The sequence below is a fragment of the Dendrobium catenatum genome, unplaced genomic scaffold, assembly GCF_001605985.2.
Source record: "Dendrobium catenatum unplaced genomic scaffold, ASM160598v2 fragScaff_scaffold_133, whole genome shotgun sequence".
Taxonomy (NCBI): domain Eukaryota; kingdom Viridiplantae; phylum Streptophyta; class Magnoliopsida; order Asparagales; family Orchidaceae; genus Dendrobium; species Dendrobium catenatum.
In genome coordinates, this window is record NW_021318595.1 from 7,491,051 (window position 1) to 7,513,706 (window position 22,656).

At 35.4% G+C, this 22,656-nt stretch overlaps 3 protein-coding genes across 5 annotated transcripts; 1 reads left to right on the forward strand and 2 right to left on the reverse strand.

The window, feature by feature from the left end:
• Positions 1 to 2,441: 2,441 nt before the first annotated feature.
• Positions 2,442 to 9,450, reverse strand: LOC110096935 (aspartate aminotransferase, mitochondrial). Its single transcript, XM_020823094.2, has 10 exons — positions 9,153 to 9,450; positions 8,959 to 9,044; positions 7,103 to 7,309; positions 6,806 to 6,911; positions 6,288 to 6,392; positions 6,012 to 6,184; positions 5,291 to 5,450; positions 5,054 to 5,149; positions 3,180 to 3,274; positions 2,442 to 2,781 (listed from the first exon to the last, which is right to left on the reverse strand). Exons 1-10 carry the CDS (start codon positions 9,330 to 9,332, stop codon positions 2,709 to 2,711), a joined length of 1,281 nt encoding a protein of 426 aa, XP_020678753.1. The 5' UTR covers positions 9,333 to 9,450; the 3' UTR covers positions 2,442 to 2,708.
• Positions 9,451 to 12,029: 2,579 nt separating this feature from the next.
• On the reverse strand, positions 12,030 to 12,734 carry LOC110096922 (abietadienol/abietadienal oxidase-like). The gene has a single exon (XM_020823073.2). The coding sequence runs from the start codon at positions 12,732 to 12,734 to the stop codon at positions 12,030 to 12,032; it is 705 nt and encodes a 234-aa protein (XP_020678732.1).
• A 3,213-nt stretch (positions 12,735 to 15,947) lies between these two features.
• On the forward strand, positions 15,948 to 22,149 carry LOC110096937 (protein FAR1-RELATED SEQUENCE 5). 3 transcript variants are annotated; one of them, XM_020823097.2, is made up of 4 exons: positions 15,948 to 16,200; positions 18,878 to 20,977; positions 21,114 to 21,298; positions 22,015 to 22,149. In XM_020823097.2, the coding sequence occupies exons 1-4, from the start codon at positions 16,182 to 16,184 to the stop codon at positions 22,105 to 22,107; spliced, it is 2,397 nt and encodes a 798-aa protein (XP_020678756.1). In that variant the 5' UTR covers positions 15,948 to 16,181; the 3' UTR covers positions 22,108 to 22,149. The 3 variants fall into 3 exon arrangements, with proteins under 3 accessions (XP_020678756.1, XP_020678755.1, XP_020678757.1); XM_020823096.2 differs by having other exon boundaries at positions 15,949 to 16,200; positions 18,878 to 21,022; XM_020823098.2 differs by having other exon boundaries at positions 15,949 to 16,200; positions 18,912 to 21,022.
• The last annotated feature ends 507 nt before the right edge of the window (positions 22,150 to 22,656 follow it).

Genomic DNA, 22,656 nt, shown 5'->3' on the forward strand with positions numbered 1-22,656 from the left:
TATCATTTTGATACAATTTCTATAATATATTAATTATTGTAAGTATAATTGATATTTAATATCTTGATGTTGTAAAAAATTATATCATGAACAATTTTTGTCTTAATATCTTGGTGTTTTTTGTTGTTTGTTGTTTTTTTTTTTTTTATTATTATATAAATTATATCATGAACATAAAAAATTGTAGAAGACAAGAAAATTTTTTACATAGAAATTCAGAAAAGAAGAAAAATCATTGGACATATCTCAATTATAACAACCCACTATAGAATAGGAGTTACAAGAATCTTCTTTTTCTTACAATTTGAAGAAGGGATTATGTTACTCTTGATGTAGGGATTACATAATTATGATGTCTACAAATAGATGGTTAAGAACCGAACAAAATTGAACATAGTGAAACGATTACTAGTGGTTGTTGACAACGGTGATAGCCGAAAAATTCAAAAGAGCTCTTCAGTTATCTTCTGTTCATCCACCTCCCCTTGTGTATAGAATGAAATGTTATCTATAGAGTGTTTTTATGATAGATATTTTGATAAATTTGATCATAATCCAAAGGACTCCATTGAGTGATTCACTTAATCATATATTATTTATCAAACATTTGAATACTTTAGCGATGTCAGAATTTGATTTATCTCATCGAGATGCTTAATTTGACTATAAGCATTATAAAATTGAAAGTCATTGGATCATTAAAATATATTCAAAAAATTTCAAACATTATTTAAATACTTGATTTGAGCTCATTTGGAATCAGATCGAATCATTTGTAGCAACAACATGTTCGTTTCGCCGAGACATTTAATTTGATTATTAATTTGTTGAAATGAGAGTTCTCTCTCTTATTATTTGATTAAAAATAAAAGTTGATATTATCAATCAATGCACCCAACCTCAATGTCAAACTTGCCAACGCTGAGACAATATATGTTTAATAGAGAGATAATATAAGATAATTGATAATATTTAAAATAGGGAGATAAGCTTTTATTAACTAAGGACAAAAAGTTAAAGACAAATAATTTAAAAAAAAAAAATCTTAGAGTACTGAAGAAAGGTCAATTGGGCATTGAATATCATGATAATGGACATTTTTACCCCCAAGTATTTCATCGAATTTTACTTGAAGGCCTCACAAAATTTTCTTCTATACCTAAATTTCTTAAAATAATAATAATTTGCTGTATTAATACTTCATGGGAAGAACTGGAATGTTATCAAAAATCAACTGAATGAGGCAAGAATTTTGATGCATATTTTAATTGAAAGTTTTTGAATTTAAATCCGAGACCATCTAAACTCTGATTTCAACAAACTTTGTTTAATGGAATGTCCTGACAAGAGAAACTCATGAACATCACAAGTGTTTCAATCCGGCTTCAAAGAAGCTCAACTCAAACATCTGAAATGTAATTGGAAAGTTTAAGCCATTAATTAGATAACCAAACAATCTCCAATTCTTGCATTTTTATAATCAAATCAAGCGTAACAAGCCCCAAATAATCACATCGATGTCATTGATGTATTAAAATGCTAGAAATACGATCAATGTGATCAATATGGATCATTTAAAGAAGTATTTTTTATTATGATCAAATTTATCAAAATGCCCTTAAAAAATCTACAAATAAGACTTCATTTTAGACATAAATGAGGTTCCGGAGTTGAGAAATCAACATAACTCTACTACATTACCCAAAGATCATCAATTGATGAGTTGCTGACCATCGTCGCATGACTAGTGACTACTAACATCCAATTCCATCATTTAACTTCCATCCCGGTCTTTGTTACGTTATTATAGTTAGACTCTTATTATATAATTATCTCCAACTTTTATCGTTTATTTCGTAATATTTATAGTAAAAGCCAAATAATTATTCTCAAATTCTTGCATCTTGAATTTGATACTGAAATATTTCAACTAGACTAATCTTCATGAGTTTTCTCCTTTTTTGAGCTTTCAACATACAAAATTCAGATACATATTGCAACTTCTATGTCAACTGGACGAATTTTTATTGCGTCCTCCCACCTGACTTAGAGATACGTCCTCTCAGAGCTAAAATCGCGTTAAAAAATGAGAAATACCGAGCAATACCAAACAATAACGAGGAATATCATCATGTGAAGACCAATATCGAGCTATACCGAGCAATACAAAAAAAATACCTAATTTTTCCTAGAAAAAATTCGATATTTTTTTTATTGCTCGGTATAGCTCGGTATAACTCGGTATTGGTCTTCACATGATGATATTCCTCATTATTATCAAATAATACGTAGCAATACCGAGCAAAAACCGAGTTTTTTGACGGTGGGAGGACGTATCTCTACGTCAGGTGGGAGGACGCAATAAAAATTCCAACTGGACACACCGTTCACACACTTCTAACAGATATCAAACAAAGCAAAAAATTATAGAGAAAAGCTCATTGAAAGCCAACAGCTATCAAATCAAACTCCCATAAAAGACAATAATTTAATCTTCCCATAAAAATTATTGACACAAATGTCAAAAAATGTGAACATTTATGCTGTCAGGTGATACATCAGCAATGGGGAACCCTAGCACTTGGATCCTCCAGGTTTTTTTTTTTTTTTTCTTATTAAAAATTCTCCTTTCATTTTTATAACTAGACTCATGAAAGCCAAAAATGCTTGAAATCACTTGAATTTCCAACTTACCAACTATGGAAGTTTCATGTAGCTTTGGAGACCTCATGAATTGCATTGGCCAAGTAACCCACATTACCTGTGGTAACTCCCGCCATGCTGCATAAAATCACCAATTATTTCAAAATCACTTGGTTGTTTCAAGTTAGAAAATATGTACTTAAGAGAGAGAGAGAATGAGGAGAAATTATTTTGTGCAGACAACCGGCAGTTCGAAGGCGAATCAGAACATGCCACATCACGCAGCACATAATGGTACACAGCAAAAAAATGACGTGACGTGTTCTGATTCGTCTCCGGACGGCGTCCGAATCCGCACAAAATAATTTTATAAACAAGAGAGTGCACTATGATTAAGGTTTCATTTGGGACACCTTTATTATTTTCTCAAACAATTTTTTAGTTAAACAAAATTTTATATTAAAATTTTATTTTAGAAAACAGTATAAAAGTTGTCCTAAATGAAGTCTAAATCACGCGAAAAACATACAAAATACCTGATTCGACCATTCCTGGTCATGTAAATATGGAAATCATTTGTCAAGCGATCAACTTGTTCTGGTGTCAATCCACTGTAGCAAAACATTCCGATCTATAAAGAAAAACAAAACTTATTAATTTGGCTTAGGAAATCGAGAGACCTGAAGAAGTTACATGATAAGGTGGTGATGTGAACAGCTCAACTGAGCGTCATTTCATGCGATGGGTATAGATTGTAGTGGAAAATTAAATCAAGTTTTATTATCTTAAACTCTATTCTAGACTGCACTGGTTATAAGTATATGAAATATCGATGACGTGTTAATGTAGTGATATTTCTAGGACTATGATACCTGTGTTTGTAATATTCTCCTAGGCTTCGTTTGGGATAGACTTTGGCCCCTACTTTTTTACTGATTTCAAGAAATTTGTGTACTAAAAAGTTGCATTGGAAAACAATTAGAAAGCCATCCCAAACAAAACCTTGGTCTTTTATGTTTTTCAATATAGTTTGTTTGTAAATCATAAAATAAAGAGGGTTTATAATACAGATTTAGCCATTCAATCAATTACGCAAATAAAGAAAGCCTAAGCCGGCTCTCGATGCCCCCATTTTGAATCCATCTATGCTATAGAATATTAAAAGAATAAAAGAAAAGCAATCACCTAAAATAAAGCTTCCATTTTGGGAGAATGAAGTCAAACAATTAACAATCAGAATATGATCAAACGTTTGTATGATCAAACATTTGGATGTAGAAATCAGAAGTCAAGCTTTATGGAAATTTTACCACTTTCGAAGATAGTTCAAGTCAAATTAGTCGTCCTATGAAGCATTTCTCTAAGCAATGTAGCAATACTTCTAAGTTCCTTAAACCATAGGCAAGTAGGTTAGATTCGTAAATTAGTCATAATCATTAATCTTATAATAATATTTGGCGCGAGCTTTTGAGGTTTTAATCGACAAAGACGCATATGGCATTAACTCTACCGGTTCAGATAAAATTTCACTTAAAAATGGTGGAATTTTGTCAGATCAGTCATATCATGCGCTCATATCACTTCTAATACATGGAATAAGATGTTTTATTTTCTTTGGACTTTGAAGGTTAGTCCAAGTTAGTGCAACTAGAACAAGGAGATAGCAGGGAAGAAAAAAGCTCCTAAACACTCGACCATGGCTCTCACCACCATGAAATGAGATTCAATAAGTACTTTAGGGCTATTATCAAGCAGAGCTCAAGTGAGCTCATCGGTTGTTCTTGTTTAGCTCGTTAAAATATTTGTTCATTTGATTTCGACAAGTGTTTAAAATTATTCGTGAATAGCAAGTTTGTGTTGAACTCATTTTGAACTTGCTTGTTCATGTGGGGCCCATACTTGGCTCGAATTTAGCTTTAAATTAATTGAGAAATATTAAATTTCAACTTTTCTTAAAAAAACACCTTAAAATCAAAATAGATATGCGAAAATTTAAAATTTACAGCTGAAATTCTATGATTACAACTAATTCTAGCTCAAAGTATACATTTGTATTTGGCTCACTTAACCAATTAGTCAAATACGAGCTTCCTATTGAGTTAAACAAGAGCTGTTCACAAACGATGAGCTTTTTTGACAACCATATGTATCTTCATCCAATTATCTACAATTGAGAATATTGTAACTATGATAAAGTAATTTCAAATGCAACAATAACCGTTAAGCCATCTAAAACCTAGGGCAACAGGTTAGATAAGACAATTAGTCAAAATCATCAACCATTAATTCTAGATGTTGCAGTTTTGATTGAACCAGATGGCATGTTTTCCAATCAAACAATATCCAACAATCCTTTCATAATCAGAAAATGCGCCTCAAATTCAATAGATGGTTGAAGCTTCAAGCTCACCTGATTAGTTATATGCTCCCATGACAAGTTGGACCCCAAATTTTCAATGTTTTCGCGTAGTGCATTTCGCATTCCAATGATTCGATTCGCCATACCCTGAAAGGATGAACACATGCACTTCACTGAAAATAGATATTTCAATTGTTAATCTTCACATGTATATCTGTTGCTCACTTCCTTGTGGATTAATAAAGAATGGTATAAACTAATATTGAACATATAGATGTGAATGATTACCTTAACTTCCTTCAACCATAAGCTCTTTAGCACTGAATCACTAAGGATGATGGAAACAACAAGTGCACCATGAATAGGTGGATTACTATACATAGGCCTTGCAATCTGCTGCAATTGACTCTTCACTGCAACCGCTTGTATCTCATTTTCACAAAGAATGCTGCAATAAGCACAAGCAAATACAGAAAAGAAAAAAAAAAAATCCTTAGTGAAACCCTAGAAGGAGAACTTGGACAAATAAAGGTAGCAGTAGCACCACCATGTTGCTTGTATAAAAAATAGAGAATAGATTATGGCTCTAACCGACATTAGTAACCATGCAACGTACAAGTAATTTCACAAACAAAGAAAACATAATAACTGATCTATGCATGGTACCTAGTTGAGACCTTCACCGCTTACAACAAGTAGAAAAATGTATGATCGAACATCATAAATTTGGCATGCAATGTGACCATGAAATCATACAAATTCATCAACCAAGCAAACAGGAAATCAAATTATTTCAGCACGAAACTTCATAATCCCTAGAGTCAACTTCTATATAAAACATTAAGGCTTTATTTGGGATGACTTTCTAGTTGCTTCTTAAAGCATTTTTCTGTTGCTTCTTAAAGCAACTTTCTAATATAAAATTTTTAATTTTTGTACTAAAAAACGGCTTAAAGAAACAACAAAAAAATCGTCCCAAATGAAGCCTAAATTTAAGATCTATGTATACCTGAGGCATCCAGCTCTCTGCCCATAAAGCCCCATATTTTTGGCAAAGGATTGTGCACAACCAATCATATGCCCGTCCTCAAGGAAAATCCGAATCGCCTTGGCATCTCTTTCAGGGTCACCACTAGCAAAGCCTTGGTATGCCATATCAAAGAATGGGAAATGATTCTTAACCTATAAAACTAGAAATTGGTGACAAGGTAAACACTGAAGGGTGAAAAGAAATATTCAATAAAATGGATTATATTGAAAACCAAAACCAAATAAAATTTCTCACCTTGAACTGATGTGATATCTCTCTCCATTGATCTTCAGATGGATCAACCCCAGTTGGATTATGCGCACATGCATGAAGCAAAAAGAATGAACCGTTTGGCGCATTCTGAGTGCAACACATTTTAAATCATAACCATTTCAAAAATTAATTGAATCTCAATTGCAAAAACATTACAGATCAATTTCATGAGTCTAAACTAGTATGAAAAAATAACTAGTTAAAATATAGGTGGAATGTGGTTATACTAATGAAACAGGCTGTTGAAGATAATTAAATGAATGTCTAGCTAGATAACATGGAATGTCTGATTTAATGATAACAATAAGTGATTAAATAAGCTAAGAAAAGAATGCTTAGAGCCTTTAACCTTAAGAGCTTCCAAAGACAATGAAAAAAGGAAAGTGGGTGAAGGAATAAATATCACACAAGTTCCAAAATAGATAAAGTTTGAATAATATGTGCAAATTTACCCTGAAACAACATTGTTTATTGAAAATTCAATAGTGTGGTTCACTTGCCTTAATATCATCCATCATGGCAGCAAAGTCAAGTCCCTTTGTTTCTGGATGGTAGTAATGGAATGTCCTTTGAGGCACATGCGCATCCCTCCAAATGTTATGATGACTGGCAAAATGATCACATCAGCAATAACAATGATATGCTCAGATAATAGTAGCTTTCACATCTTTTTAATGGCCATATAAATGAATATGCTTGTAAGTCTAGCTTGTTTTTATACATCAGGTAGATAATAGAGCTATAAAATATATGCCAGGTAAAAATATTATATTATTAAGACACAAAATAGCACTCACTTTGCCCAGGTAGGTATAGGTATATAAATTTGTGAATCAGGCAAGAAACGTTTCTGAAAATCAGCAAAAAGTCGGCATGCACCAGTTCCTGATAGAGCTTGAACTGCTGCAATGCGTTTGTCTTTTATTAATTCAGAATCATCGCCATACGCTAACTTCAATGACTCTTCAATCATCTTGATACTGCCTCCCATCGGAAGGTACTCCCTGGCAATTAAGGATCCTGCTTTATTGGTGTTGAATTGGAGGATAATTTATGCCTTGAACGGTATAAATAACATTCCACAATCATTTCCAAGCTAAGTATCAACCAGCATAAAGTTATAATGGAAGTTTTAGAGAATCAACTATAACGTTAATATATATATATATACACATAGAGAGAGAGAGAGAGAGAGAGAGAGAGAGAGAGAGAGAGAGAGAGAGAGAGAGATCATTGGTGTAGAAATTTTTTCACTAAATCTAATTAAAAGACTATTCATAATTACTAACTCAGGGGTTAACATGATAATTAGAGGTTAATTTAGGTTGCCTATAATTAGCAGCTATAAAATTTCATAAGTAGTCAACTTCATGTAATTTTTGACTAAACACTCCGCAACACTTTCAGCATAATTTGTGGTTAATGAATGGTTATTATACACGAACTAATCGCAGTCAATTAACATAATCAAATTATAATATAATAAGCATATCATTCCAGATCCCTTGCTTGGCTCATTAACTGTAGTGAAGTATTAACATTAATTGATACAAAAAACATATTCAATTATGATTTAGTGGCAAATAACACCATTTCCTAGCAAACTATATGTGAGCCATTTACAACAATTTATATAAATATTTTTCAATCACTTTTTACAATTAAAATCATATCAATTATAATTGATCAAAGTAGTGAATTGTACTAAGTCAGAATTAATTTAGATTTTAAGAAAATTTAAGATCTTAAGAGGCTAACTTCTGATCAAATTAGCTCAAAATGTTGTACGCACATTACTCAAGTTAAATTTTTTTAAACGTCATTTTTATATGTCCATTGCTTTCTAATATTTCAATTCATTTATGCCTCATAATTCTTGCAAACAATCAAATTTCTGTCAACAATTTCTTCAGTTAAACATCATCCAAACAAAAAAATTGGCTCAAAATTCTTGCAAACAAGCAAATTGATTCGATGAAACCAAAAAGTAATTTTTCAAATCCTGTCTTCCATTTCCCTCTTCCATAAATTAATTGTAGGACTCATAAATTTGGTTTTCCAATAATTATAATAATCTTGTGTATCATGTTTGTTCATAAAGGTTATTTCTTTATGTTCATTGTCTAGAATGCAACTTCATTGTTTATAAAGTAACCGCATTGTAATTCGGACAAATTTGATGCTTCTTTTCAAAAAAAGTAATCAGCAAATACAAAAGATAATGACTCAATAGGAGTAATTTTGTGAGGATTGAACTTTCAGGATATTTCTCCAATTAAGTACATAATGAATCATATGAAATCAAATTTCCCTTCAGATTTCACGTTTCGAAATAATTTTATAATCCTTTTAAAATGAGAAAGGCAGAAAATTTCAAAAACCCAACCAAACCACCTCACCTAGTCATTAAGGCATCCAACAAATTTCCCACAGCCAATGCCAATCCAAGTGGCCAAAAAAAAAAAAAACGAAAACAAAAAAGGCAGATTCCAGGGGACCAATGAGAATTCACAGCCGCAAGTAGATAAAAAGAAGATAATTATTCTCTCCACTCAAAATGCCAATTTCAAAAGGAAGAAAACATAAAATTGTAACTAAAAGGATAACCCAAGAGATGAATAAACAAAAGAAAAGAACTAGCTAATTTACACACATGTTAAGGTTTCCAGCAATCCTCTTTTCGGCTTCTCGCACACATTCTAGTACCACCGGCTTTCCATTGTCATCCCGATAAGCTCCCTAATAACATCAAGCCGGAATCCACTTAAGGTCTTCAAACCCTTGCCAAAAGAGCAATAAACAGAAGAGCACTATGAGGCCAGAGAAGAAAGGAAGATGATTACTCACAACTCCAACATTAACTTTATTGGGGCTGGGATCAGCGAGGAAAGCCTCCGTCACTCCGAGGATCGGATCCTTCGCCGCCGGCTCGACGTGGCCCCACCAAGACGCCGTCGACATAGATCGTCCTAACTCAGCCGCTCGTCGGCCGTTGCCTATAATTCCTCGGCAAATCGACGAAGCCATGAGAAATCTTACAGTCTTCTTCTTCTTCTTCTATGGCGGTTCTTCTTCCAATGAAGAGCTCGGATGGCTGAAGACGGAAGGGAATCGACCTTTTATGTATTAGCCGTCCGGTTGAAGATTGCAACGATCTGATGCTTATTTACAATAATACCCCGTCATTGCAGATAAAGAAGCTTGATCCGAGGAACAATTATTTAGTCCGGTGAACGTACGCTCCTCTACGTTCGGCCACCAATGTTATAACGCCACGTAGCTTGAAGAAAAGTCGCCGACCCGACCCACTGTGTTTTGGGTTTTCGCACGTGTTAAAATTTAAATGGAAAAACGGATTGTTCTGATCCGAGATAGCGACCGCTAAATGGGCTCACTGGATTCGCGGCCGCTTCGCATCAGTTGTGTGTTGTGCCTATCAATTGGAATCGCGTTTGGTTAACGCGTTTGAACCACTTGGGGCTCGCGGGCTAGATAATCGCTTATGAAAGCCGATTCTATTATGGGTTTTAAAAATATGGCAGCTAACGCTTCGTTTGTTTTTTTGGTGCATTTGTAAAAGACAGTTTTAAAAAATAATAGTTTAGAAAAGGAAGTTTTCTAACGGATAAGCATATATAAAAAGTTTTTTCAAAACTGCAGAAATATGAAAAAAAGAAGTTATTGGGAATATGATTCGATGAACCAAACAACACAAAAAAAAATCACCCGTTTTCAAACGTAAAAGGCAAAAAAACGTTCAGACAAGCAAAGCCTAAGTGGGCGAGGATGATTATTACGTGCGGAAATCACACACAAAGAACTGTCTGATTTGTCTATGTGAGCATCAAATGTAATTGACTGTTCACAGAGACAAATTCGAACAATTCTCTGTGTCCGGTCTCCCACTTAATAATCTCTCGTGGGCGAGGGGTGTGAAAATGGAACTTTTATTCGGTCCGGTGAACGTACGCTCCTCTACGTTCGGCCACCAATATTTTAGCGCCACGTAGCATGAAGAAAAGTCGCCGACCCGACCCACTGTTTTTTGGGTTCTCACACGTGCGTTTTTTTAAATCCTTGACGAGCCAATTCGAACCGCTGACGGAGAAATTACGGAGAAACAAGTGAGGCCTATGGCATTTGGGGCAACTTTCTTATTGTTTTCTAAAATAGATTTTTACTAAAATTTTTTGTTAAAAAAATTATTTAAAAAATCAATAAGAAAGCTGTCTCAAACGAATTCTAAATTTTGCTTGGGAAACACTTTTCATAATAAAAATATTATAATATTTGAGTGAAAATATAGCAAAAGTATAATTTTATCTAAAAAATATTAAATTTAAATGTTATTTTATAATATAAAATAATTATCTTATATTTGCTCCATTGATCCCTCCCTCTTCAATTAGCTTCAATTGAATTCTAATTTTTTTCACTCAATTATTTTGTATGATTTCTATTGTGCCCATTTAAATTTAAATTTATTAATTAGAGGTTAAAATAATAAAAATTAAAAGTTGACTATGTTAGAAATTTTAAATCATGGTGTAAACAAATAAAAAAATTTAAAGGAAAAAAAGCATCCAAGAGTTATAACTATTTATCTTAATATTTCTCATATGATTGTAAAGGGCAGAAAATAAGTCATTTTGATTGTTAAGTGCTCACCATTTCATCATGTATTTCAAATAATGAATGGGGCAAAAATATTTTTAAAAGATGTATATTTTAGTTATTTAAAAATATCATAAATATTTATGATATATAAAGATGTCTTAAATTTTTGAAGGAGATATGTGCCCCCCGTGCTATTCTTAAACCGAGGAGAATTAGGCGTTGAATATTATATGTTTTAATATTATTGTATTTCATCTTTGGATAATTTATATAAAAAATTTATGGAAAATAGAATAAATTATAAATTAACCCAGCATAAACTGGTGATTGCCTCAAGGCTCATTCCTGTGGCATTTAGGCATCTCCAATCGAACGATATTCTCCGGTTTGTAGTAGCCGTCTATTCAAATGAATGACAAATTGAACGTCATTTTCGCATTTTGAGTAGTCTGACGTTAGTATTGGCGTCACACTACTCACATCGGAGAGAAAAAAAAAAGAAGTTTTGATGCAGGACTAAGCGAAATAAGTCATGCAAATAGAGATTGATGTAGATTGGATCGATGGAAGAAGAGGATGCTTGAAGGAAGATAATCCCAATCCAGGGAACAAGAGTAACACAAGCTTCAAAGCTTCATAAAAGAGATAATATTCATCATGCTCTATTCCTCTTTTACAATCTATATATAAAAAGCAAGTAGAAACCTAGAGAAACCTAGATGATTCTAGAAAATATGCAACAACTTGTAACAAACTAAATTAGATAGTCTAAGGAACATTTTAAGCTAACATGCTTCGCATCATTCTCCCCTTGCATCAAAAGAGCTCGACTCCGTCGAGGCGTGTCATCTAGAAGGAGATAGGTGTAATACTCATGAGTAATCCTCCAGGATCAAAGATTTTACCGCTTTGATATATATCCACAAACTTGTTTGGATGAGTAAAAGCTAGAAGCAAGCTACTAATGGTAAACCAATCATGTCGGAGACTTGAAAAAGTCATATGTAGGAATTGTTGAACTACAGTCAAGTCACTGTAAGTAAAGCCTTCCTTAGGACTTGGGCATATGCTAGTTTCTTCAGAAGAAAGTTGCCAATCAAAAACACATTAATTGAAAAGAATGGCTCTATAGTCATCCCATTCAAGAATCTCATTATGGATCCTTCTTTTGATGCACTCATGCTCAATCAGGAACAGTTCTAATGCTTGAGGGCATTGAGTGAGGAAGTAAACAACGAACAACCTTATTTTAGTTGTAGTTTTATTCCCAGCAAAGAGCAAGTTTATGATGAAATCAACAATTTGATTATCATTCAAGTTCTCTTCCTCCACCAGCCTACCAAGAACTCCGCTTCGTTCTATAGATCCACCCCGCTGATGCCCATTAGCTATCATATTCTTGATTTTTGCAATGATGCCTTTCCTTTCCTTCACAGCAGTGTGATAGATAAATCTTGGCAAATTAATTGGGACATATAAGCAACCATCTCCAAAACATGCTATCTCTTTGATTTTAGACTCAGATGACACTCCCATCAGTTGATTAACCATCAAATTGATTGCCACCTTTTTGCTGCAAACATCCTGAAGCACAACAACCTCCTTATCAAGAAGATAGTTGATTGTTTGAAACAATATAATTTGCACATCACTTGAGTTGGAACTAATCTTCTCAAGCTTCGTTATATTAACCACAATTGCATGAAGTCTCTTCTGCTGCTCACCATGAACTACAATCACCCCATTCTTCTCAACCAGATCTCTAAAAGACTTTGGATAGCTAGATTGAAATAGCTTTCCTTCATTTTGCATTATATACTGGTTGAATATTGAAAGATCAAGAAACTAGAGACCCGTGAACCGCCTATGCTGAAGATCGATAGCTTGTTGAAACTCCCTCTATTCTTCAAGCTTTCTACGAAGAAGAATATTCTGGTTGTCGTTTGAATAAAACTTTCTTGCCACAAATGGCTGAAGGTTAAAGGGATCTCTAGAATCCAGCCCTGTTGGAGTCTCACAACCAGAAAAATCTCCCTTATCACCATGCTGCTTCATATCTAGGCCTTTTCCCTTCTCTTTATAGGGTTTGACAAGAACTCCAGCATCACAGACGAAGTGAGCATTGCCCTTTGCAAGGATCAGTTTATCGGCAGTGAGGAACAATTTCACGATCTCAGGGTAAAGGAAGGTGACAAACCCAAATATTCTCTTCCACAGATATGGGATCCTTAATTCTTGCACTGGTCCGTAAATGCTCCGAATTTGAACTGGGATAAGAGTTTATTCTGATGAATCTTTGTTCACTCCCTTAACCACTTTCTCAACAATGGTGGCATGTAAGCGTTGATCTAAGAGATCATACATATTTCCTTCAAGGAAACTAACAATGTTATAATGTGAGCCGATTGACGTTAGGTAAGAGCAGATCCGAGAGGGCAGGGGCTCAGTGGAATTTGGATAAGCAGGATTTTTACTGTTGTCTGCAGAGCCAATGACGCTGGTGATGTTGCTACAGTGAATATTCTGACTTTGAAGGTCTTCTGAGCTCTCGAAGCTTGGACTTGAGTATAGGGAAGGAGGATTCGGAGAAGCATAATTCTTATCGTCGCTGATTTGGTGCAAGGGCTTCTCCTTGGCTTCGAGTGAGGGTTCGGCCATGGGATTGCGGGAGTTGCGCGGGAATGGGAGTGGGAGCAGAGGCGCGGCCCTGATGGACGCTGGAGTGGGTTTGGGTTCATAGGAGCTAAGTGGGAGTGAATAATGGTCATGCGGAGTGGCAGCGGCGGTTGTTTCGTCGGGTAGGGAATCGCGAGATAGTATTGGGACCTGGAGCGAAGGTGGAGGCGTGGGTTCTGAAGGCGGATCTGATCGGGACATGGTGAATTGTTTTTCTTCCATGAAATCGAAATCAGCGACCGAAGGATCGCATTGGAGCTGCGTTGGTTGTGCGTGCGTGTTGGAGGAACAGAGGAGCGACGAGGCCGGTATGGTTGCCGACCTGCTCATGGTTCTCTCCACTGAATGCATGAATTTAACACATAAAGCATCCATTCGATCAAGTGATGCAATCACTTGAGCTACCCAAAGGGGTTCATGGCGTCGATCGTCATCAACCGCCATTCTTCTTCGGCGTCGAACGTCGTCGGCCGCCCATCTTCTTCGGCGTCGATCTTCGTCGGCCGCCCATCTTCTTTGGCTTCGATCATCGTCGACAGCCCACCTTCTTCTGCAATCCATCATTCTTCGCAAGCTCCGGGCTCTGATACCAAACTGATGTAGATTGGATCGATGGAAGAAGAGGATGCTTGAAGGAAGATAATCCCAATCCAGGGAACAAGAGTAACACAAGCTTCAAAGCTTCATAAAAGAGATAATATTCATCATGCTCTATTCCTCTTTTACAATCTATATATAAAAAGCAAGTAGAAACCTAGAGAAACCTAGATGATTCTAGAAAATATGCAACAACTTGTAACAAACTAAATTAGATAGTCTAAGGAACATTTTAAGCTAACATGCTCCGCATCAGAGATTTATGCTAAGATAACATAAAATAAAATAAAATTTACTCAATAAAACATTAAGAATAATAAGAAAATTTGAACTATTAGATCATGTGATAGCATGAAACTAATAAGTAAAGGCTAAATAATAATCAAAGGTGAATCAGTTTAGACTATCTAACATGGGTTGACATAAGTCCAACATTTAATTAAGGGACTAGTCACTAGAGTTTCTGTTATCTCAAATTTAAGTAGAACTTGGTGGATTAATCAACACATATGATATGTTGCTACTATAAATAAAATGAGAAGATCAATATTTAATTAGATGAAGAACAAGGGGAGGGTTTGATACTTAGTTCATGAATGGGAATAATGGAATCCTTGATGAAATGACTGCTAGTTCCTCCTTGGCTTGCTCTTGAAATTCTTGCTCTTTGTTGAATTAATGTCCTTGTTGCATTAGTAGAAGCTATGTTTCATTGGAGAGGTCGAATAGTGAGGATTAAAAAGAAAGTTTTAGCTAGATGAGGGTTTGGAAGTGAAGAGGTTCACGATTTTGGAGTTTGGAGGGGAAAGCTAGGCCGACTACATGGGAAGGAGGATGGGAGAGATGATTTGGTCGATTTTAGTGGCTTGGAAAGGGAGAAGTCAGCTCATGAAGTAAAGAGGTGGGGTTGATTGCTTGGGGAAGAGAAATGACTGATGCGGCTTGCTTGGGAAGGAGAAAAGTTAAAATGATTGTGGATCTCCAAATGCCATAATTATTTGAGATAAATCTTCAATTAATGTGAATTAATTGCAAAATTGGGAAGCATAAAGGTCAATGATTTTTGGGAGAAGGTGGAGGTGGTTAGAGAGGAAGGGAGGGAGATGGCTGGTGGTTAAGGGCGGCAGCAAGCTACTGTAGTGGTGCTAGGCTGTTTTGGTGGCTAGAGAAAGAAAAAAAGAGATGAGAGGGAAAAGAATATCAACCAAGAGATCACATGTTATTAGGTGCTTCTTTGCCTTTCTCTAAAGGACTTCACACACAAATTCAACTCATATATAAAAGATGAAGCATATAATCATAAATTTATATTAAAGTATTTATTATCCATACAAGATAACAATGAGTCATATATATATCTTCAAAACATGAAAGGAATAAAAGACAAGAAGGTCCTTGACCAAACAACATAAAAGCTCCCTCAAATGATGTTAAAACTTAAAACTATAATAAAATAAATAACACCACATAAATTTCCTACAAAACATAAAAATTAAAAATATAAAGACTCAATCAAAGATGTAGATCTCTACGCTGACAATGAAGTTTTTATTTGGTTCGGTCGACCGAATGATAGAAATATTCGGTCGCAGGCAAAAATTCTACGGCAGCGAGGTGTACCGAGGTTTTTCGGTCGGAGGACATAATAATTGTTTGTGACAATGACATTCGATACCCTGTCCAAAATCCGGTTCACTAAAATTCTAAGCAAACCGAGTAGGATATTTGCCACGTGGTCCACAACTAAGAACCGACGGCTCGATCCTGTCGGACATCGAGCAAGAACCGTTCTACGAGATAATCACGAAATTCTGATCCCCTGCTGTGCCCCAAAACCTTCGCCATTTCCCGGCCACCGCTACTGGTCGCCGCCGATCAGAAATTTTGGTGTTTCTTTTCGTCTCCAGCAAAGGTAAAAGGTCTCCGGGATAAGCCGTTTGTCCTGATTCATTAAATTAGTGAAAGCTCCAGGCTTTCATCTCGTCCATGATACCCCCTGCTTCAGGTAATTTCGCTCGGCCAATCTTATCTTCATTTATTTTGTGTTTATTTCATTTTGGATTTTTTATGATTTTATCTTGAACTTCGATGAAAGGTTAGTATTTCCTGTGAAAGTTGTCATATTGTATGGTGCAAACGAAACTTGGGAAGTAAATTTGAGCTACCAACTCTGAACTTATGGGTAATAATTAGGAATTTTGAAGGTAGAGATGGATTGGTCAGATGCTGCAAATCCCTTAGCTTGTTTAAATATAAATTGCAAAGGAATGAAGGGCCGCTTGGTTCTTTGTCATATCAACATTATGTCATCCTACCAAGATATGCCATCTATTGGTTTACTGATGTATATAAATAATTGTAATGTCTTAATTCAGTGCTTCTAGATGTAGATTTGTCCAACATCTGGGATGTTTAGATATCTTAATATTTCACTACTTGTAATACTGAAAATATTGACATATTTAAATACAATTACACTAAGATAAAACATACAATATTTGATGGATAACGCTGGCATAATAATACTAGCATCTAAGTAACAATGAACCAAAAACCCCTTCACTTTGTTTTTGGTGATGTTTAGATGGAAGCGGAGGCGGAACCAACCTTAATTTTCAGGGGGGCAAACTTATAAGTAAAAGTATAGATATTTTTTTTTTCATAAGTAGCCTTAAAACTAAAATTTTTTATGGGGGCGCTATCCCTCAACTCCTATTGGTTCATATCCTTGATCGTTGTACGCTTCACATATATATATCGGGGGTCTAAGGGAGCAGCGCCCCTTGGCGGGGTTCGACCTGCCCGGTTAGGTCGCGGGCTTCTGCAGGGATTTCTGGGGGCAGCGCCCGCCCTCGAAATAAATTTTGGTTGTAAGGATTTTTTGGATTCTCTTTACTATTTCTATTTGTATTTGGTTCATCATTCCTTAACAATAACACATCTACAAAATGTGTTTAATTATGCTGGGATAATTGCCTAAATACCATAGTATTTGAAAACTTTTTTTTTTGGGGGGGAGGGGGGGGATTGCCTAATAACCCTTGTAATAAAGACTAGAAAAAATAGATGGAGGGGGACAAATTACCTAAAGAATCATATAATAAAGAATTTTTTTTTATTATTTTAGGGGGGCAATTGGCCCCTCGAGCTTAAGGTGGATCCGCCCCTGGATGGAAGGGAGTAACATATAGGCAAGGGATCTCAATGTTGTCCAAGCTTGTGTGTTCTTTGTCCCCCTCTTAACCTCTTGGATTGCTATGTCAAAGAACAATCCCCTTCCCTTTTTTTTCCTTCTGTAATTTACTAAGACAAAAGTGTTGTGAATAGTCCCACATTGGGTATGAATTGGGTTCTTTGAAATTCTAATGATAGCCTTAACACATTAAGTTTAACTATTTAGTTCATAGATGTCCATCCAATAGTATATTCGGTGCATTTTTCACCCTCCCTTTTAACGAGTCTAACGCTAATGGTTTAGCAATGTTAGAATGGTTCATTAGATTTTTTTTTTAATTTTCATGAGTCTTGAAATTTTCTATTATGGTTGAGCGAGATTTAATAGATGATTAGTCTTGACGCATGACACTTTGTGTAGAAAAAGTTTTTCTTTTAGATGGAGATCGAGTACTAGCCAATGCGGAGAAATTCATGTACGAGATTGTTAAGATTTCTATAAAAATAGAAAATAATACTACTTCCAATATGAAACAAGAGTTGTCTTCTTAATATTCTAGTAGTGGCCTTTATCCTTTTTTGAGCTTTTGGATTCATAAATGTCAATGTAGTAGCATGTTGGTCACAAACTGACCCTCGATTTGCATTTAATAGCATCATCGTGCCTTATATTTGTGTTGGCGCAATGCTTGTATGAGGCATTGCGACTTTTATCTAGCTCATTGTTTGTTTTACCTCTTGCTGATCGCCTATGTGAATTGTGTAGATAGTTATGCCAAAAGAATAAAACTCCTTTAAATAATCTCTCTACATCAAATTTGAAATCAATTTTGCTTTGTCTCAAATAAGATTCACTCAACATGAAGTTGATTCAACTCAAAATTGACTTGATATGTATGCCGATATACACTTATGTTTGTTTATTCACATGCACATATACTTATACATTTGTATATAAATACAATACATTTCAATTATTACTAATAACATGCCTGAATATTCCTTATAATTATCAATATAATTGCTTGTTTGCTTTCTCTTTTGTGCTTCGCACTGGCTAAATCATTCCTAGCTATCCTCCTCGGAAGGTCTCCTGTACTGAAAACATTTATTGATTTCACACTTCCTGCAAAAAATTATCTAAATTATAAAGGTAATGTGTAGAGACCGGTCAACCATAAGGAGTAGTCTTAGGCTTCGTATGGGACGGCTTTCTTACTGCTTTTTAAAACAGCTTTTTAGTACAAAAATTAAAAAAATATGTACTAAAAAGCAGCTTTAAGAAACAGTAAAAAAGCCATCCCAAATAAAACCTTCGTGTAGGTGCTAATTGACTCCACAGATGACCTCAATCCAAATTATATCAATCTGGATATAACACCGATTTCTTTTCATGCAATAACAATGAACCAAACAACAATTTGTTTCTAGCACTAACATCTAGAGAACATTAAACCGAACAACTCTGAATAATTTCTTTTGCTGTTTCCAATGCTGGAATGTTTTAGGATTTCATCAAGGACATGAGTTATTGTATTGTAGAATGGAGAATGCTGCAGAAAAGACAGTCCAAGATAGTGATAGAGATGATGCTAGCCATCCAAGTGATGGGGAAGTGGGAGCTTTCTCTTCTAACACATCTGGAGAAGTGGATAGCTGTAATTTAGAGCTATCTGAAGTTTTATCTCCTGAGCAGGCTAAGAAAGAACTGATGGGTCAGGTTGTTCAAAATGAAAAGGAGGCCTACAGGCTATATCGTGATTATGGGAGGAATATGGGATTCAATGTCCGTAAAGGAAAACAATATTATTACACAGGATCAAGAAACATCCGAAAGAAGTATTACTATTGTTCAAAGGAAGGGGCAAAGATCGACAAACTTAGCAGCAAGTCGAAGTTTCATAGAAAGGATGTTAGAACAGGATGCAAAGCATTTGTGCAATTTACAGTTGATGAGAAGGGGCAATGGAAGGTGACTAAGATGGGTGTTGAGCATAACCATGACTTGGTTAAGCCTAAAGAAAGGCATGTGTTGAAACCTATAAGTTCATCTAAAAGTGCAGAGGCTTCCCTACCATATTCAACCATGGATGTTGAAATTCATACATTGAATGCAGATTCCGGTGGTGACACTGAAAATGGTGATAGTTTTGTCAACTTGCAGCAAATGGCACAGATCAATGTGGAAGAAACTAGAAGCTTAATTAGTTATTTTAAACGCAAGGCTGGAGAGGAAGGCATGTTTTACTGGGATGTGCAGGTTGATCATGAAGGTAGAATGACTAACATCTTCTGGAGGGATGGTAGGTCGAGAATCGACTATGACTGTTTCTGTGACGTCGTGTCTTTCGATAGCACTTCTCACATAAAAAAATATGGCTTTACATGTGTACCATTAATAGGGGTTAATCATCATTGGCAGAATGTTATGTTTGGATGTGCTTTCTTATTAGATGAAACAGAAGCTTCTTTTGTTTGGCTTTTGAAGACATTTTTGGAATCAATGGGAAATCGACCACCCAGAACTATTCTCACTAATGATGATGTAGCATTAGAAAGGGCTATAGAGCTGGTTCTTCCCTCTACTAGACATCGCCTTTGTCTATGGCACATTTTGAAAAAAGCTTCTTCTTGTTTTGGTAGCCTTAATTCAAGCAAAAGGCTCCTAGACTCGTTTGATAAATGTTTGCAAGGATGTGACTCAGAGATGGAATTTGAAGAAACTTGGAGAAAGATGGTCCTTGATTACGGTGTCGAAGATCATGAATGGCTTAACAACTTGTATAAGAACCGGCAAAAGTGGTGCTCAGTTCTTAGCAAAGATTGTTTTGATGGTGGTATTGAGTCACCGCGGCGCTCTGAGAGCTTTGAAAATGTTTTGAATAGCATAGTTGACAGATCAATCTCACTTGGCGAGTTTACCCATGAATTCGAGAAACTGCTCGAAGATTGGCGTCAAAATGAAGAGAAAGAGGACCTTGCTTGCCGGCAAGATGGACCTCGACGTGCAATTGAGCATAGTGATATCTTGAACCATGCAGCTAAACTGTACACACATAAGATGTATAAGATATTTGAGGAAGAATTTCTTGATGGATGTTGTGCAGCATCTTTTAGAGAGATTCATTGTGGCGGTGATTTGTATAAATTTGAGCTGACAATGCAGGGAAGAGATTCCAAGGTGTGGATTGTCCACCTTGACATATCTAAAATGGAGCTCTGTTGTACATGTAACAAATTCAACACCATGGGGATACTCTGTTCCCATGCTTTGAAAGCTCTGAGTCTAAAAAATGTAAATAGAATTCCAGAGAACTATATTATTAAAAGGTGGACTAAAGATGCTAGAAAAGGAGTTTATAGGCTTGAAGGAAGCTGGCAACTGTTGGGGGAAGATCTTGAAGATGAATTTAAATATCACAACCTCGCAATTCGCTATGCATATGACCTTGTAATGAGAAGCCAAGGTCATAAACAGGCCAGAAAAATCATATGGGATTCATTTTTGCGAGGCGAAAGGCAACTCGATTCCTTTTTCGAGAAGAAATGTTTGGATGAAAATTCTGGTAATCGAGATAACTCAGATGAATCTGAGTGTGAAGAAGCTGGTGAGAAAAGTCTAAGAACATCATCGCTTAGGAAATCAAATTCAAGCAAGTGACTTTTCTTTTTAAACTTGGATTTTTATGTATTTTCAATGGGCTTTAAATCCAGATTTTTTACATTTTATTTTTCATAACTCAGGAAAAACAAAGAAGAAGCGATCTGTTGATCTATATCGAGGTGATGAGTTTGGTGAACCTAATTGCAGCGCATTTCCTCCCCTATGTAATTCAACATCTGGGACTCAGCTGGGATTTTTCCCTTCCCTCTCACCGGGTTGTTTCTCTCCTCCAATGTATACCCCCCTATCACAAATGCCAACGCAGGTAATATGTTTATCGAAGTGTTACACGAAGCTCTACCCTTATAATTTGTTTGTTTCACTAACATAATATCATATTATAAGAAGGTGTCAATTTTTTAGTTTGTTGACATCTTTAAATAACAATTTAATGTCAGCTAAGAAGCTATATATTGACTGAATAAATGCAGCAGGAAAGAAAGATTAAAATCACCCTTAATTTATAGATAACATTGAGCCAAATATTACCAGCTAAATATCATTATTATCTACATAATAGTATTGTAGATAATATTGAACTAAATGAACTCTTAGGCTTGGTTTTGGACGGCTTTCTTACTGCTTCTTAAAGCAGCTTTCTAGTACAAAGATTTTAGAATAGAAATTTTAATTAATGTACTAAAAAGTTACTTTAAAAAATAGTAAGAAATCCATACCCAACAAAGTCTTAGGCTTCGTTTGGGACGGCTTTCTTCCTGCTTCTTAAAGCGGCTTTCTAGTTCAAAGATTTTAGAATAGAAATTTTAATTTATGTACTAAAAAGTTACTTTAAAAAATAGTAAGAAATCCATCCCCAACAAAGTCTTAGGCTTCGTTTGGGACGGCTTTCTTCCTGCTTCTTAAAGCGGCTTTCTAGTTCAAAAATTTTTGAACTAGAAAGCCGCTTTAAGAAGCAGGAAGAAAGCCGTCCCAAACGAAGCCTTAGTTTGATCGCTTAACTGATGTTTGATATTGTAACAGATTTCAAACATTAATTGGGTCCTTGGATCCCCTCCCTCTTATGCATCAAATGCGCAAGGAAACCAAAACGCTGCTCAAAATCTGCATCTATGATATCCTTTCATTACCAGCTGGTTCTGCTTCTGAGCCAGTCTTCTCTTGCATTTGTAAGATCTATATTTTATAAAGGCAAAGATAAAAATCGGCACCAGTATATACTAATATGACTACTCTCAATTTTAGATTGGGTAAGAACTAGAGATGGTTTACTTTTTCTTGGGATAAGTGTACAAGTAAATATATTATTTTATGTAGTTGAATAGTTGTAAAGTGAATAATATATTATTTTAGTTATGGGATGTTTTTGTATGGTAAATAACAAATAATTTAGGTACATATCCGGATGTTCTAAGTTCATGTTGCGCCATGGAGGTACAGTTACCAATTATCAAGGCCATAATCGGTAGCGAATGTTAAAGGCAGCCAGTCAGAGAGACAACATTGACATTGTAGTGCCAACTTCTTCATTGGACAGCTCGTGATACACGCAACATACGTCTAGCCTTCTAAATTGCCATTGTTCTCTAGGGCTTCCGAGCATGCATTGGTGCACAACATTCTATTTTAATTGGGGTCACTCCGGGAATAAATTAAATATCCCTA

Coding starts and splice junctions, on each gene's coding strand:
- LOC110096937 (XM_020823096.2), top strand. Junction 21,023..21,113: donor GCTTAGGAAATCAAATTCAA/GCAAGTGACTTT, acceptor TTCATAACTCAG/GAAAAACAAAGAAGAAGCGA. Junction 21,299..22,014: donor TATCACAAATGCCAACGCAG/GTAATATGTTTA, acceptor ATATTGTAACAG/ATTTCAAACATTAATTGGGT.
- LOC110096935 (XM_020823094.2), bottom strand. CDS start 9,332: ATGGCTTCGTCGATTTGCCGAGGAATTATAGGCAACGGCCGACGAGCG. Junction 7,310..8,958: donor ATTGCTGGAAACCTTAACAT/GTGTGTAAATTA, acceptor CTTAATTGCCAG/GGAGTACCTTCCGATGGGAG. Junction 3,275..5,053: donor GGGAGCATATAACTAATCAG/GTGAGCTTGAAG, acceptor TTTTCTTTATAG/ATCGGAATGTTTTGCTACAG.
- LOC110096922 (XM_020823073.2), bottom strand. CDS start 12,734: ATGCAAAATGAAGGAAAGCTATTTCAATCTAGCTATCCAAAGTCTTTT.